We start from the raw sequence: 17,116 nt of genomic DNA, 5'->3' as shown, positions 1-17,116 counted from the left end.
ACTGCCTCATCTACAGGACACACAGCAGCCTGCTGGCGACCCCGGGCCCGGCCGGGGAACAGGACAGTGACCAGCTCTCATGTCCTCACTGTGCGTTCATCTTCTTTTCAGGCGCCTTGTGACTGGCACTATCACAATCGCTTAGACCAAGAAAGCCACTTCTCGTCAGGCACACCCAGGACCCAGGAGCGCCTGCAGCGCTGGCCGGCAGCCTGGACGCCCAGGCCGTCCCCTCACCTGGAAGAGCCTCTCCTTCAGGTACATGGTGCCGTAGCCCTCCCGGGCGCTGAGGTAAAACATGCCCGTGAAGCTGGAGCCGTCCGGCCACATGTAGGTGCCCAGGCCGTGCCGGTGGTCCCGGTAGAACTGCCCGTGGTAAGACTGTGAACAGAGAGTAGGGTGACCGGTCTGAGGAGCCGCCCCTTACCACCCCAGAACCTTCCAGAAAACCCTCCCAGCTGAGCCTCTGGGCCTGGGCCACTTGGAGTGGGACTATGGCGCTGCCCTGGGCTCACGAGGGGCGGTCACCCACCTCACACAGAGCAGGCGCCAGGCACACTGGCCCCCTGATGGCCATGCCACCCCCGTCTTGGCTCAGGTGGGGAGGCTGCAGGTGTCTGCACTGCCTGGGCTGGGGCATGGCCTGTCTCCACGCGTAAGCCCTGGCCCCGGCTCTGCCTGCAGCCCCCCGGCTGGCCCAGGGAGTGGGGGCCACCAGCCCGAGGATCCCCGCCCTGGCCCTGGCTTAAGACCCCTGGCTTCTGAGGCCACGCCCATGGGCTGCTCTGTGCTCTGGTCCCGAGCCCCAGGGGAGTCTGATGGAGGTGCCCCAGGAGGGAGAAAGGACACAATGTTCATCCCAAGCCCTTCTCAGTCTCCAGGCCTGACTCTCATGCGTCAGACGGCCGCCTTCCAGCCAGAAGCAGGCGGGCCGGGCCCTCATGTGGCCGGCGGCCGTGCTCACAGAGCCCTGCCCACCACCCCCCACCAGCAGGCCGGCAACAGCTGCCTGCCCAGTGCCCCATTGTCCTCTGGCAACGGGCAGGTGGTACCCTGGCCCCAGCCTCCTCGGCACGATTGGCCAAGCAGAGGGCTCCCACCTCCAGCCCAGCCCTGACTTGCATTTGGACACAGGACCCATCCCTGAGTCACACCAGTGTCCACGGGGCCTCTTCTCTCTTGCAGGAGGCTAGGACCCCAACACCATCCCCCTCTGCCAGATGGCAGAAGGTCAACCTTGGTCACCCCCAGTGACCTGATGGAGTCATGGGAACCCCTGGATCCAGCCAAGCCTGGGGCGCTGGGAGCCGGTGACGGGCTTTCCAGTCATTTCACTCCTAGAGAATGGCTGGGGCAGGGACATGGAGAGCAGAGAGACGCCAGGCAGGAGATGGCCCATCATCTGCCCACATTCATTTCATTGGGATCAGCTGGGTGGCGTACAGTTTACCCAGCTGAAAGAAGTCCTGAGTTGCAGAGCATCTGCGTAGAACTCTAGGGAGAATCTAACCCCTGCTCTTCGGTTCGCCCATAGAAGACGGGGTTTTTGTCCACCCAGGAGGATCCTCCCGATCCGTGCTCCACACAGACCGGGAGCCTCATCTGACCAGCCCGATGGATGCGCTGGGGCCCGCTCTTCAAAGACGCTGCCCTCCACCCCAGCGCCCTCTCGCCTTCCGACTCCCTCTGGTTCCTGAGCCGCTATGGCGGCAGGAGCGTCTGGTCTGCTCGGAGGACCCAGAGGTCCCCCAGGCAGTACTGAAGCGATGCTCCGCCCACCACCGTCGCCCTGCGCGGGGACGACTGGGGCTGCAGGACCCGTCAGCGGGCCCCCACCCCCCACAACTAGGAGCTCAGGGTGTCTGACCGCTGGACCCGTGTTGGGGCAAAGAGAAGCCGACGGAGGACTAAAGAAGCAGATGCTGAACAAAATCAGTGCTGCGTCATCGACGGCAAGGAGCCTCGCGTGCTTGGCAGAAGCTCAGGTCCCTCCCGGCCTCTGCCCCTGCTCTGGGGGTGCAGTCCAGGTGGGACTGGGCTGGGAGCCCCGAAGCTCCGCCTGCGCCTGCAGCTGCTCCTGCCGCCTCGCTCTGCCCCCACCACTACCCAGGCTCCAGCCCAAGACCCCTGAGCGTCTCCTCCCCTCTCCTCCCTGAACCGGGAAAACCAAGTGCAGAAGGTCAGGGACGGGGAGAGGCACCCAGCCTGGGGCACCAAAACCAAGCAAACGGGGCCCCTCGCAGCCCCTGGGAGGTTGCGCCGCCCAGTGCCCGTCTCCCAGCAGGGCTTCGGTGACAGGGGTCCTGCCCTCTGGGTCCCCAGGGCTCCCCCACATGCTTTTATAACCCCCCAAATGCAGCCCTGTATTGCCTTTTTATGACTTGCGAGCAAACACTAGGGCAAGCAGCGCGGACCCCGCCGGCAGTGCAGATGCGGAGGGTGGGGAGGGGCCCGCAAGCCGTGGGAAGCCTTGAGAACCCAGCTGCCCGCCGGGGGAGGCGCAGTGAGCCCGCAAGGCAAGCACACCCCCAGCTTCGCCTCACACACGGCTGCTTCTCCCCCTAGGGACACCAGGTGGCGCCAACAGCCCCTGCCACGGGCCCTCAACGTCCCCACAGCCCCAAACTCCGCCCACCGCGGGCGCACAGAAGCGCGCGTTCACTGCGTCTTTAAGAAGATCCATCTCTTCTGGGGGAGGCGCAGTAAGCCCGCAGGGCCCGCACACCCCAGCTTCGCCTCACACACAGCCGCTTCTCCCCCCAGGGACACTAGGTGGCGCCAAGAGCCCCTGCCACGGGCCCCTCAGCGTCCCCGCAGCCCCAGACTCCGCCCACCGCGGGCGCACAGAAGCGCGCGATCACCGTGTCTTTAAGATCCATTTCTTCTGCTCGAGCTTAAATACAAGGCAGTGTCACCAGTGCAAATATACAACTCACTGCAGCAGTTGACAATTAAAAAGAAAAAATTTGCCTAGAATAAGAATTTATCTTAAGTCACAGTTTCCCGAGCTGCAGCCTGGGGACACCAGGTGAACCTCGGACGTGATCTCAGGAGTCTCTCTGGGTGCTGCTCACACAGGGACGTTTGTCTAGCCTCCTTCTGGATCCACAAGCTCACAGCACACGCCTCTCGAGAGAGGCCGGCCGGGGTTGGCCGTTACCTCGCCCGTGGGCCAGGAGAACTCTCCGTATCCCAGCTTCATGTCCAGCCCGAACTCCCCTTGGTAGACGCAGCCGTCCTGCCACTCCTGCGTGCCCCGGACCAGCTGGATGTAGGCCCCCTTCAGGTCCTGCTCCCTGAGCGGGCCCTCGGCCTCCTCTTCCTCTTCTGGGGCCTCCGGGAGGAGCCTAGGGAAAGGAAGGGGGCGGGGAGGGGAGCCCGTTGCCGACCGAAGGTCTTCAGGGCCACCAAGTCCCGAGAACCGCACACCATCGTGCTTCAACCGACAACCCCCAAAGCCAGCCAGGCGGCTGTCCCTGCTTTCCAGGGAGGGGAACGGAGGCACCGGGGGCACGGAGCGTGCTCAGGGTCACGCAGGAAGCAGGAAGGACAGTAAGTGTGCAGCTGTCTGACAAGGCTGCGGGCTGCTGTGCCCTCTGCCGCCCCCGGCAGCCCAACTGCCTGCAATCTGATGGCTGCCCCACTCCAGCTGTGCCCGGGGGCGGGGGGAGCTCCTCTGGGGGCCTCTCTACTTGGCTTGATATTCCATCTGGACGAGGACAGCGAGCTTCAGGCCCGGAGGATCGAAGAGTAGCTTGAGAAACAGCAAGCCGACCAGCAAGATGGACAGACAGACAGGAGGACGCTGGCAGGGGTGGGCGCACAGCAAGGGGCAGAGCCTGCCAGAGCAGGGTGCTTGCTTGTTGCTCTTACTGTCTCAAGTGCACGTCCTGACTTAAAGCCGGCCCGTGCCTAGCCTATCACACACACCCCCACCTGTCTCCCAACTCTAAAGGGCTCTCTGGGGTGCTGCAGCAGGGTGTCTCAGGGCTGGCTGGGTGGGGTACACACACATGGGAGCCCTCAGGCTCTGAGCCCCTCCACCAGCTGGCCCTCAGATGCCAGCCGTGAGCCACAGACACTTTAACAAAGCACCTGCCCGACGGTGAAGGGCTGCAGCTGCTGTGAGCATGAAGGAGAGAGACCTTCATGCAACAAGGATAAAGTCTGGGGGCTCAAAACTGGTTTGTTTTCCTTTTTCTTACCTGTAGCTGTGGGTTGAATTGTGTTCCTTCCCACGCACCCCACACCCCAAATTCATATGTCAGAGTTCTAACTCCCAGGGCCTGGCTGTGACTGTGTTTGGAGTCAGAATCTTCACAGACGCTGTTTCCAAATATTTATGTAAATAATCTAGGTAGAAGTCATGAGAATGGGCTCTAGCCCAGTGTGACTGAGGTCCTTATATCAATAAAAGGGGAAGTCTGGACGCAGGGAAATGCACGGAGAGAAGATGAAGTGAAGACTCAGAGAAAGGACAGCCGTCTACAAGCCAAGGAGAGGGGCCAGCCCGATTTCACACCCTCTCGGGAGGGCTCCCACACCTTTTGGCGCCGAGCACAGAGCTCTCCAGGGTCCCGGCGGCCGCAGGCACGCTGCCGCGCTCCTCCCCTTGGTTTTCGGAATTCCCAAACTTTGGGGCCTCGTCATGTGGGACCAAGGGATAACGATATTCCATGTCTCTCCTCTGAACCTGGAAGCAAGGTCGGGGAGCCACATTCTCCCTCGGAGTTCCTGGAGGGCGCCCGGACCGCCGACAGCACCTCGCGCCTCAGAGAAACAGGGACCCCTCCTAAAACGGCGGACGCCTGGATCCTGTTGGAACGCGCCCCCACACAGGGTAACCCCCTCCAACGCCTGAGGGTGTCCCTGAAACCAAGGAAGACAGCCTGGGCCACCCTCCCGCGACCTTAAATTAGGGCCACATTTGGGGCCGCAGACAGCGGGCCCCTCCTCCCCCCGAGGGCCTCGGGAGACGGGGCGGCGAGGACGCGGTCCCCACGTAAGCCTGCACATAAAAACAGCCTTCACGCACGTCGGGCCCCAAACCTCCTCCCCGCCGCTCTCAGGGAGAACGGCGGGCCGGGCCCAGGGGGCGTGGGGCCCACGCGCTGACTCCCCACCGCAGCCTCCGCGGAGCTCGGGGATGCCCTCGCTTATCCCCCTAATAGGGCCGCACCAAAGCTCAGAGAGCTCTCACCGACCGCACAGGGTCCGCGCAGGGCTGTGGCCAAAGCAGCGCAGCCGCGCCGGCCAGCCTGCACTCTGCAAGGCTCAGGGTGCAGAAGAGTCAGGTTTCCCTGGAGATCGGGCCACCGCCCACGTGCCCGGGTTCCGCCAATCCCCGCGCCCGGACACGCCCCGCCCCTCCAGGGCCACACCCCTTGGCCCTCGGCCCCGCCCCGCCCCTCCAGGGCCACACCCCCTAGCGTCCGGGCGGGGAAGGGCTCCCTTCTGTGACCTCACAGAGACCCCCCGCCCCGGCCGCCCGCTCCCGCTCCCCGCCGAGACCCTCACCCCCGGCTTGCTGAGCCCAGGCCGGCCGTCTCCACTGGGACACCCATCTCGAGGTGAAGCGGAGCACGGTGGGTCGGCCTCTGGGTCAAGCCTCCCTGACTCCAGAGGCTCTGTTGGTGTTTATGGAAGGCGCCGAGCTCACAGCCTGGTTGGGGGACAAGATCGGGGGCAGCCAGGGTCACGGGGGCGCCTTTACGGGGAGAGGATGCCTAGGTATGGTTTCCGGGGATGAGTAGGAGCTCTCAGAACAGAAGCGAGCACATTTCAGGGAACTGGACTAGCAGCACCCGGGAACAGCGCGAGGGCTTTCCGCGGCTTCTTGGAGAGAGGGGTCTCTAGAGGTGCAGACCTCCCCTTCTTAGAACAGCGGGAACGGATGACAACAGCTGATGCCCCTTCCGCCCCCGCGAGCTGCAGTGGCAGGAAGGTGGCTTTACCCGGACCCTAGGGTTCCGGGGGCGCTCCCCCAACCCTGCAATCTGTCTCCCAATTCATCTCTTCTACCCTTGGCCCCTCAGCACCACCTCGGCTCCTAGAGCCCTTCTCTACCCCTTAATCCTTTCCCTCACGTTCCCTCTTTGCCCTGCTCCAGCTGTCGCTTGTGAAGCTGAGCAAAGACAAATGGAGCCACCTTTAAAATTTGTTTCTGAAAAGATAAAGAGTCACCTAAAACTTCCTGTTAAAGCATACCACCTGTTGTGGGTTGAGCAATGGCCCCCCTACCCCGCCCCCCAAATGATAAACTGAAGTCCTAACCCCTGAGAATGAACCTTATTTGGAAATAAGGTCTTTACAGATGTAACTGAGTGAAGACCAAACAACTGGTGTCCTTACAAGGACAGATTCGCAGACAAAATAAAGAAAGATACATTTCTGTTGCTTGAAGCCTACTGGTTGACTGTGATACTCTGTTACGTTCAGCTCAGTTCAGTTCAGGTGCTCAGTCCTGTCCCACTCTTTGCGACCCCATGGACTGCAGCACCGGGTCTGCAGCACGCCAGCCTTCCCTGTCCTTCACCAACTCCTGGAGCTTGCTCAAACTCATGTCCATCAAGTTGGTGATGCCATGCAACCATCTCATCTTCTGTCGTCCCCTTCTCCTCCCGTCTTCAATCTTTCCCAGCATCAGGGTCTTTTCCAAGGAGTCAGTTCTTCGCATCAGGTGGCCAAAGTATTTGAGTTTCAGCTTCAGCATCAGTCCTTCCAATGAATATTCAGGACTGATTTCCTTTAGGATGGACTTGTTTGGTCTTCTTGCAGTCCAAGGGACTCTCAAGAGTCTTCTCCAACAACACAGCTCAAACGCATCAGTTCTTTGTTACACTGACTCTAGGAAACTCACATACTGTGCTGTACTCTGTTGGTTCCGACTCTTTGCAACCCCACAATCTGTAGTCTGCCAGGCTCCCTGTCCACGGGATTGCCCTGGCAAGAATACTGGAGAGGGTTGCTATTTCCTTCTCCAGGGGATCTTCCCTGCTCAGGGATGGAACCAGCATCTCCTGCGCCTCCTGCATTGCAGGCAGATTCTTCACCGCTAAGCCACTGGGGAAGCCCTAGGCAACTCACAGGAAAGGCTCTATGAGAAGCAGCTGACAGTGTTTTAGCAAACCTTACAATTTCAGAAGACTGACAAAGCAATCCTAAATCCTAAAGTGTGGCCACAAAAGAAAAGGTGTTCTGGAAGCTTCTGTAAACTGGAAAAAACACACTATAAAATGCTGAAATGTTACTTCTGTTCATTAGAATATATATACTGGTATTTTTAAAAAACAAAGATTAAAAAGCCTTATTTCCATAAATTGATACAAATCCTACAATGATGCTAAAGAGTTTATCCAAAAAGAAAATTTTCATAGGAACAATATGTTAATATTCATTGACAATATTCAAGAATAATTGTTTTAAAAGTTTTTGGTGAATTGGTAAACTCGATAAAAATTCAGCAAACTGACCTTTAGGACGACTGGTTTTCAGCATGTTAGTTGCTCATGTTACTAGTCATAGTGTTTGCAAACCTGAAAATGCTGGCTGAACCTATCATAGTTATGAAATTTAGTGAAGTATGACTGATGTCATGTGGATGGGGAAGCAGAGTGGTATTTCTATTAAAATTCAGGTGAAGGCTTTGAAAAGTCAACAAAAGTCACTTTAAGAAACTGCTATCAAATTAGATGCATGTGAGACTACTGTAAAGGATTTATGGGGAAAAGTCTTTTAAAAAATTCCAAAAGGATTCTTTCGGCAGATGGTTTCTCAAGTGCTTTTAAGCTCACAGGAAGAAAGGAAGGGAAACTGGAAGGCGCAGCCCGGGACGGAGTGCACTACGAGCAAGCCTCTGCTGACCCCCAGGGGAAGGCTCTAAACGACCTTTTATATTGACCAAATCATGGTTAGATTTTTATCTTGTATCAGAATCACTGGAGCACATGGCAACCCGTAGCTTCCTGAGCCTCACTCCTGGAGCTTCCGTTTCAGCAGGTCCGGACCAGACAAACCCTGAGAATGTGCATTCCTACCATGTTCCTAGATGCTGCTGAAATGTGGACCACACTTTGAGAACCACTGGGCCAAGGCCTCGTGCACAGCTGGTTTCGACTGAAAAAAATGCCCAGCCTGAGAATCTTGTTAAGTTTTCAGTTCAGTTCAGTCGCTCAGTCATGTCCGACTCTTTGCGATCACATGGACTGCAGCACGCCAGGCCTCCCTGTCCATCACCAATTCCCAGAGCTTGCTCAAACTCATGTCCATTGAGTTGGTGATGCCATCCAACCATCTCATCCTCTGTCGCCTCCTTCTCTTCCTGCCTTCAATCTTTCCCAGCATCAGGGTCTTTTCCAATGAGTCAGTCTTTTGCATGAGGTGGTCAAAGTACTGGAGTTTCAGCTTCAGCATCAGTTAAGTTTTACTGGGGGGCAAAATAAGGATGATACCCTGGGAGACAGCACCTCAGACGGCTCTGAGAAACTGCTCTGGAGAGGCCTGGGGGGAACGTCAGTACAGAGGTGATTTTGGTGAAGATGGAGTACCTCCAATCCAGCACAAATTTTTTGCAGGTTACTGCTAGTGACAAGGAGCAGACATCACCATGAAGGATTTGAGTGCCTTTTTAGACATGAGAAGATACAAGAATTGGGCTCATAAAATTTCTTCTCCAAAAAACATAACTGTCTGAAGAACTGTTCTGCCAATTTTCCCCAGAGCACAGAGCACCTCCATTCCTGATCTCCACCCTGAACTCCTTTCAGGAGATGTTGCAGGTCAGCAGCTGCAGCGGCTCATTATTTAATCCTTGTAGAGGTGGATGGCAAGGGCCAATTTGTAGGTGACAAGGGGAACAGAGAGAAAGGAGATAGATGGACAGAGCAGGAACAGCCTTGAATGCCAGGTTAAAGACAGAAGCATCAGAACATTTCAAACAGGAGAGCAGTGCAATCAAAATGTATGCTCTAAATGAGAGGTTTCCAGACTTTTTGCCTGGGGCCCACTGCAACTCCCCATTCCATAGCATGACTCAAAAAATCATGAGTGAGGGAAAACTCACTGTGCTGTACGCATGCACCCCAACATTTTCATGTAGTCTGTTCCTGTCTAAACCATTTTACTAAAAAATAAAATATGGCTATGACCTAAAATACTAGTATCAGTTCAGTTCAGTCGCTCAGTCGTGTCCGACTCTTTGCGACCCCGTGAACCGCAGCACGCCAGGCCTCCCTGTCCATCACCAACTCCCGGAGTTTACTCAAACTCATGTCCATTGAGTCGGTGATGCCATCCAACCATCTCATCCTCTAGCGTCCCCTTTTCCTCCTGCCCTCAATCTTTCCCAGCATCAGGGTCTTTTCCAATGAGTTGGCTCTTTGCATCAGGTGGCCAAACTACTGGAGCTTCAGCTTCAGCATCAGTCTTTCCAGTGAATACTCAGGGCTGATCTCCTTTACAACCCACTAATGGATCCTGCTGACCTGCTGAGTCAGGACCAACATTCAGAAACTCAGTGCTTTAAAAAGTGTATTCTGGCTACAGTGAGAAAGGATAGAAGGCTCCCTGCAGAAGGATGATTCCAAGTCCAGAAGAGAGTGTCCTGTAAACAAACATAGCAATCAAGGGAGAGAATGGACTTGAGATAGTCAGCATGAATTGTTACCCACTAACTAACTCAAGGTGGTGAAAGGAGTGTGAGGTTATTAGTTAAAAGGCCTTGGAACAGAAAACTCACCTCAGACATCCAACAATAAAGGATGGCTGGCTGGCTCAGGAAACCAGAGACCAGAAGCTGGAGGCTCTTCGGGTTTGGTTTGCTTCGGTGCCCAAGTGTCATTGAGGACGGTTTCTCCCACATGGTTTCATCCAAGGCTGGCTTCCCTTTGTGGTAATAAGGAGAGGACAGGTTTCCAAGCCCCTCTCACATCTTTGGTTCATAAAAGAAAGTGAAAGTGAAGTCGCTCAGTCGTGTCCGACTCTTTGTGACCCCATGGATGGTAGCCTAATGGGCTCCTCCATCCATGGGATTTTCAAGGTGAGAGTAAGTTGCCATTTCCTTCTCCAAGGGATCTTCCCAACCCAGGGATCGAACCTGGGTCTCCCGGTTGTAGGCAGACACTTTTACCATCTGAGCCACCAGGGAGGTCCTCTTTGATTCATATGACAGCCCAAACCCCGTCCTAAAGCAATCATGGGGACAGACGTCACTGACCAGAGTGTCATCAGAAGCCTGATTCTGGAGCTGGAGGATCGGTACTCCCACCTAGTTGGATGGCTCCTGTGAACTCTGGGGAAATGGGAAATGAGAATCCCATCCAGGAAAAGTTAGAATCCCTCCTTAGGGCACAGCAAAGGACATGGATGCTGGGAGTAGGTGATGTCTGTACCCACAGCCAGTGAAGACCTGGTTACAGACCAACATTTCAATCTTCAGCTCAAGGGAGAGCCCCAGGCAGCAAAAAATATCTGACAGTCACCAAGCTTGGTAGCTTTGGCTGGAATGGAGAGAATGGAGGTCACCCAGAAAGACTGCAGAGGTTCATTTTACGAGTAGTGTGTTCATGTGTGTGTGTGGCGGGGGTGCGGGGGCTAGGGATGTACCAGAGCAGTGGTCTCCCACCTTTTCGGCACCGGGGACCAGTTTCATGGAAGACAAGTTTTCCATGGGCTGGGGTCCGGGGGTGTTTTGGGATGATTCAAGCACATTACATTTCTTGTGTGCTTTATTTCTAACCTAATGCTGCCACTGATCTGACAGGAGGTCCTGGCCCATGGACCAGAGGTTGGGGATCCCTACACTGGAGAAAAATTTCGGGTCCAACATATCGAAAATCAGAAATGTTTCAGTATTATTAGAACAGAATCGAAACACCAATAACTAGATGCATACACAACTGCAAGACAGTTAATTTTCAGTGAAACCGGCACCTGAAAGACAATGGACATCAGAAAAATCTGTTGAAGAGGTCTTAAGTGGCAACTGTGTAATTCTTTAAAGCTATAGTAATAACCCCCCAAATAAGAAAAACCACAGGAACACTGGTCTATGAAAAATGGAAATGCTAAGGGTAAGTAGCTTTATTTTATATGACCATGTTTTACAATAAAATTAAATGCAGAAATTGCACAGGACCATTTATTAGGAAGCAGAGAACACAAAGGAATAAACACAAAGCTGTACTAAGGGGAAGGACTGATGCTGAAGCTCAGACTCCAATACTTTGGCCACCTGATGCGAGGAACTGACTAGTCCGAAAAGACCCTGATGACGAAGCCAGGAGAAGGGGACGAGGATGGAGAGAAGGCACGAGAAGAGGAGGATGAGGTGGTTGGATGGTATCACCGACTCGATGGACATGAGTTTGATTAGGCTCCCGGGGTTGGTGATGGACAGGAAGGCCTGGCGTGCTGCAGTCCATGGGGTCGCAAAGACTGAGCGACTGAACTGAAGGGGCATCTCACCTGGCAAATGCGCTTTTAAGTAATGACTGGTCAGTGCCCAGATCAGACTCTGCGACAGGGCCCCTGGCTCAGCGCGTCAGCCACAGCCTGAGAAGCCGGCCGCCCCCTGCCCGGCCCAGCTGGAACCCTCAGGGTTCGCCAGGACCGCTAGGGGGAGGCTCTCAGACCTCGCGCCTCTTAACCGGGTTTGGCCTCCTGCACAGGTGAGGGCCCATTCAACCCAGGAACCTGAACCCGCCCACATTTCTGCGGCCAATCACTCTCTCCCGATGACCACGCTAACGGCCGCACCCCCATCGTCAGCCAATCAGAGGAGACCTCGCCCGCTCAGACCTGGCCAATGAGGCGGCGGCCAGGGCCTGGTGGGCGTGGCCGTTCCCGCACACCCGCCCCGGGGGCCTACCCCGGGAGGGGGAGGGGCGGCCTGAGGGAGCCGGGGGCGTCGGCCGCACCCGACGGCCCAAAGAAAGACACCCGGGCCGGGCGCCCGGGAGCCGGCCATGGACCCGCAACAGGCCGGACAGCGCGCGGACGCCGCGGCGCCCCCGCCGCCTTTCGTGCGCGTCGCCCCCTCGCTCTTCCTCGGGAGCGCGCGCGCCGCGGCCGCGCCGGAGCCGCTGGCGCGCGCGGGCGTCACCCTGTGCGTCAACGTCTCGCGCCAGCAGCCCGGCCCGGGCGCGCCCGGCGTTGCCGAGCTGCGCGTGCCCGTGTTCGACGACTCGGCGGAGGACCTGCTGGCGCACCTGGAACCCACCTGCGCCGCCATGGAGGCCGCGGTGCGCGCCGGCGGCGCCTGCCTCGTCTACTGCAAGAACGGCCGCAGCCGCTCGGCCGCCGTTTGCACCGCCTACCTGATGCGTCACCGCGGCCTCAGCCTGGAGCGGGCCTTCCGGGTAGGACGGGACTTCCGGCGGGGAGGGGCGGGACCTTCCGGGAGCGGCGGGCTCCGCCGCCTGGGGAGAGACTTCCGGGCGGGGCGGGGCGTCTGTGGACCTCGGCGCGAGCCGCTGCACCGGGGTCTACCCGCAACCTCTTCTTCGCAGACAGTGAAGAGCGCCCGCCCAGTGGCCGAGCCCAACCCGGGCTTCTGGTCCCAGCTCCAGAAGTACGAGGAGGCCCTGCAGTCGCGGTCCCTCCTGCCCAAGGAGCCCTCGGGCCCGAGTGAGCCCTAAGCGGTCAGCCCTGGAGGACGACCAGCCAACCCCAAAGCAGGACGCTGGGGGGTCTTCTGCATCCTGGGGGTGGGAAGGCGTAGTTCATGCACTGACGGGAGGCTGGGTCATCCGCTCCTGCCTCACGTCCCACGGAGATTTCATTTTCTGCAGCTTCCCAAAGCCCTCTGTCCCCGCTTGATGGTATTGTAGGGGTGTGTCCGCAGAGAACTGGGGAACCGCTCCTCCCCTGCTTCTCAGGTTTACTAGACAGGGCTTAATCAGGAACATCAAAACCACTCGAGAAAACTTAGCCAGAAAAACATTTACTACAGAGAGGTGGAGGGTGGAGAGCCAAGGTCAGGAGATGGGGAAACCACAGGAGTCACGAGGACTTGCCACCTTGACCCTGGCTTCCTTCCACATTCGGGACTGCCACCAGCTCAGGCCACAGTGGCTTTCCGAAACAGACTCGTAGCTGCTGTGACACACGGGTGCGGGTTCGAGGCTCTGTAGCAGACCACTCAGCTTGGGCTCCCCTGGGGCTCTCAGTGCCCACACCCACTTCCTACCTTACTGACCTCCCAGTTTCAGCCAAGGTCAGGCCCAGACCACACTAACCACCCATGTGTCTGAGCGCGTTGATTACTCTGATTCAGAGGCACCTCACCTGGGCATCCTACAGCCTGAAGACTATACTAGAAAATTAATCACCCTCAACACTCCTTAAATAAGATAAAGAGGAGAGAGTAAAGAAAAAAATGGATAATACATGAATTACAGATAGTGTAGTCCCTGGTTAACACATACAAGTGTACACGTAACAAAATAATGGACAGAACACCGCATTTGGTGTTTGTCATTTCCCTTGACCCTCAGCCAGTGCCTCAGGCCCTGGTCCTCCTAGTGGGGCATGTGGAGCCTTCATCCTGAAGGCCGAGCGTCCTGCCCACACTGTGCTGAGCCCTCTGTGATCTCCTGCACAAGCCGGGGGTCTTGAGTGGCATGAGCACAGTACCCCGAGTCCCGGCACAGCGAAGCCCTGCCGCCCCTTCAGAGTCAGGGTCAGGGAGTTTCCGTGAGGTCTGGTAGTTAGGATTTGGTGTTTTCACTGCTGAGGCCTGGGGTCAGTCCCTGGTCGGGGAACTAGGATCCTACGAGCTGCACAGCACTGCCCCCCCCCCAAAAAGTGTCAGTCACCAAGCAGAGCAACTCTGATTTGTGCCTTGAGGACTCTCAACTGGCTAAGTAGGGTCTCAGCGTCCTGTCCCAGGTGTGTCCCAGATGGAAGCATCCCACCTGCAGATGAAGACCTCTGACCAAGCAGAGCCCAAAGGGTAAAGCTGGGGAGCCTGCACTCCATGAGCGAGGCCCTGGGGTGGTTGTGAAGGGGGCCCCATCCTCCCCAGCCTTCCTGCTCCTGCTCCTGGTTTGCCAGCACGATGGCCCCTGGCTCAGAGCACACCCCACCCCCTGCAGGTCCGCACCCAGCCCTGCGCAGCACCACGCATCAGCAGCGCCCACCTCCAAGAGCCACAGCCCTGGTCATAACCAGACTTCTGCCACCTTTATGGAGGGCTCGCCAGCTGCTGCCTACTCCCGACAGGCCCCTCACAGCTCATGTTGCTTTCCATCTACCTGTGAACAGCTCCTGCCGTTACCTTCACATTGCGGGTGAGGCCGCAGTGACTGCATCTGTGACCTCAGGCATACTGAGTGGTTTGCCCAGCAGGGAGGTCAGGAGCCAGGACCTGAGCCCAGATCTTTTCCGTGTGCTTGTGGTGCCCTTGCTGGCATGCCCCCTCACCTGCTGGCGTGGCCCGGGTGACACAGGCGCACGGATGTCAGAGCCCGGGCCAGGCCTTGGTCCCCTAGCTCCATTCGGAGAACCGGCCAAGTCTGCCTGCCGCCAGAGGCCCAGGGGCAGCACAGCCCCCACCTGAGCCCACGGGCCTCCTGGAGGTCCTCCCACTGCCGGGTCTGCCCGCTAGCAGACGAGGCCAGGGGCCGGCTCCCCTCCCGGGGCCTGCACACTCGAACAGGGGCAGCCAGTCTGTGCCCACCAGAAGGCTGGGTGCAGGCGCATCCGCCCACCAAGCCAGTCAGGGCTGGACCATCCGAAGGCTGGTGTGTGGGACTTCCCTGATGGCCCAGTGGTTAAGACTCCACCTTGCAATGCAAGGGACACTGGTCCAGGAAGATCCCACATCCCACGGGGCCACAAAGCCCTGCGCCAGGGAACTGTGGAGGCCTGCGCTTTACAGCCTCTTCTCCACAAGAGAAGCCACCGCAGGGAGCAGCCCGCACACCGCAAGGAAGAGTAGCCCGCGCCAGCATGAGTTTGCAGCAACAAAGGCCCACCAGTCAAAAAATAAAATAATTTAAAAAAATAAAAAGCTGGTGCATGAAAATTCCTTTGGGAGAAACCCCAGCCTCTGGCAGTCCCAACTTCCAGCTCCTCTCCCCCAGGTGGACTGGGGGAGGAGCGTACTTTGCAGCCACCCTGGACCTCTGTCAGCAAAGCAGCACCCCTGACCCCCGACACTGAAGGCACCGTCCTCCGCAGGACAGGGACGAGGTGGAGAGTGGAGACGACCGCTGTGCCCTCCACAGTGCACAGATCCATCGGTGAACTGCCTCTAGTGCTGCAAGACACATCTGCTTGCTCCTTCAGACAGACTTGTGTTGGTTCCTTGTAAAAATGTGGGGTGGAAGGCACGGCCCTGGGAGGAGTGCTAACAGCTCCTCCGGACCTACACGCCTGCACCTACCCACCCGTCCTGTGTGCAGGCCAAGCCACTGGGAGGTGCCCAGGACCCTCCAGGAGAGAAGGAACGAGACTTAACCCCTGCTCCCGAAGTCCAGGGCACCAGGAGGGTAAGAAGCCCCCTGAGGTTAACTTAGCCTGTGCTGGGGGCTGGCAGACCTGCCTGCAGGTGCTTAGGGCAGGCCGGTGTGGGTGCCCACACGCAGTCCCTGATGGTCTTCCAGCCCCAGCCCCACTGGCCAAGAGAGGGGAAAGGATGGCTCCAAAAGGCTGGTCACGCTGGGAGTGCCATCTGAAACTGCCCTCGGCCTCCGGGCAGGCGCTGGGCCCCTGAAGGCAGTGAGGACTGATCAGACCCAGTTCTTCCCCATCTTGAGTCTCGGCTGCAGGGCTGAACCCCTTCCTTTTAAGTGGCTGGTGAGTTTGTGTCCCCAAGGCTAAAATGACACACGGGGCAAGTTGAAGAGATGCCTCAGTGTGGGTGCTGACTCCATGAACATGGGTTCTCAGCTCAGCAGTCACACCCTGCCTGCCCCCCAGCCCCCTGGGGGGGGGGTGCGGTCAGGCAGGATCACACGAGTGACAGGTGGAGATACTGAGTCCAGAAGGATTAAACACCCCTCAGGGATGCCGTCGAGGGCGAGTGCAGCACGAGGCAGGCCCCAGCTGTGCCGCACAGGCGCGGAGCAGGGAGCGAAGTGGGTGGGGCTCCAGGCCCAAATGGCCTGGCTCCCTGAGGACCTGAACTCTCCCATGACGACAGATCGCCTTGGCGGCCCCTCTCGTTCGTGGCTTTGAGACCCACCCATGCTGGTCTCTGGGCATCCTCGCTGGTCTCCAGCCACACACCTCGGGCCCAAGTCTATGGGCAGGCCTGGGCAAGAGTGGAATGACTGGCTGGCCAGGTCTCGTGACTGCCCAGCTCTCACCTCCTCAACAGTCATCCTCCAGGGCCCAGATAGCCCTGAAGGGAGCAGAGCTCAGCAGGACTTTCTGTGATGATGAAATACCTGCTCTGTCCAGTATGGCGCTACTGGCCTGATGCGTGCACGCTTGTTCAGTCATGTCTGACTCTGCAACCCCACAGACTGTAGTCCACCTGGCTCCTCTGTCCATAGGATTCTCCAGGACTAGAACCCTGGAGTAGGTTGTCATTTCATTCTTCCCGGGATCTTTCCAACCCAGGGATCAAACCTGCATCTCCTATATTGGGGGGCAGATTCTTTACCACTGAGCCACCAAGGAAGCCCCACCTTCCTGACATGACCCCCCAAACACACATGGAGACCCTGAAATAGGGCCAGTGCAACTGAGGACCTGAACTTCTAATTCTATTTAATTTCAATCTAAGAAGCCTCACACATCTAAGGGTACAGTCTCAAGGTTCCAGAGCCACCAGCATGCCCCACATGGCACATAACACAGACCACTGGTCTCACAGGAGAGCGGGCCAGGGTGATGGGAATCACTGCATTTTTCTCCAGGCCTGAGGCTCTGGAACGGACGAGTAACATTTCCCTAACACAGGTGTCCCAGCAGTGGGTGACCGAGGAACCTCCAGCGCGCCCGGGTCCCCGCGCCTTCCCCTTCCTCCAGCCCAGTGCCTGGGCCACCGGCACGCAGCGGCTGCTCCGGCCCCGTGCATCGCACCTGGTTCACGGTCGCAGCCCAGCGCACAGCGCCCCCGGGCCCACGCACAGGGCCCGGGCTCACGGCCGCCAGCCGCGCTTTCAGC

The 17,116-nt window shown here is 57.7% G+C and overlaps 2 protein-coding genes across 4 annotated transcripts in view; one reads left to right on the top strand and one right to left on the bottom strand.

Annotated features, from left to right (window-relative positions):
* ANKMY1 (ankyrin repeat and MYND domain containing 1) overlaps nt 1-5,274 on the bottom strand; it is a 53,574-nt gene extending 48,300 nt beyond the window's left edge. The window contains exons 1-4 of the mRNA XM_018040054.1: nt 5,201-5,274; nt 4,545-4,693; nt 3,161-3,347; nt 238-381 (exon numbers count right to left, since the gene is read on the bottom strand). Of these exons, the coding sequence (XP_017895543.1) occupies nt 238-381; nt 3,161-3,347; nt 4,545-4,678 (465 nt within the window). The 5' untranslated portion in view covers nt 4,679-4,693; nt 5,201-5,274. The remainder of the gene's footprint in view (nt 1-237; nt 382-3,160; nt 3,348-4,544; nt 4,694-5,200) is intronic.
* Nucleotides 11,053-15,005, top strand: DUSP28 (dual specificity phosphatase 28). 3 transcript variants are annotated; one of them, XR_001917214.1, is made up of 3 exons: nt 11,053-12,356; nt 12,507-13,951; nt 14,094-15,005. XR_001917214.1 is itself a non-coding variant. In XM_018040075.1 (3 exons), the coding sequence occupies exons 1-2, from the start codon at nt 11,964-11,966 to the stop codon at nt 12,633-12,635; spliced, it is 522 nt and encodes a 173-aa protein (XP_017895564.1). In that variant the 5' UTR covers nt 11,053-11,963; the 3' UTR covers nt 12,636-12,638; nt 14,094-15,005. The 3 variants fall into 3 exon arrangements, 2 of the variants coding, with proteins under 2 accessions (XP_017895564.1, XP_017895557.1); XM_018040075.1 differs by having other exon boundaries at nt 12,507-12,638; XM_018040068.1 differs by having other exon boundaries at nt 12,507-15,005.

The sequence above is a fragment of the Capra hircus genome, chromosome 3 (genome assembly GCF_001704415.2).
Source record: "Capra hircus breed San Clemente chromosome 3, ASM170441v1, whole genome shotgun sequence".
In the NCBI taxonomy this organism is placed as follows: domain Eukaryota; kingdom Metazoa; phylum Chordata; class Mammalia; order Artiodactyla; family Bovidae; genus Capra; species Capra hircus.
The sequence above is the reverse complement of the archived record's forward strand: the minus strand, read 5'-3'. Positions and strand labels throughout refer to the sequence as shown.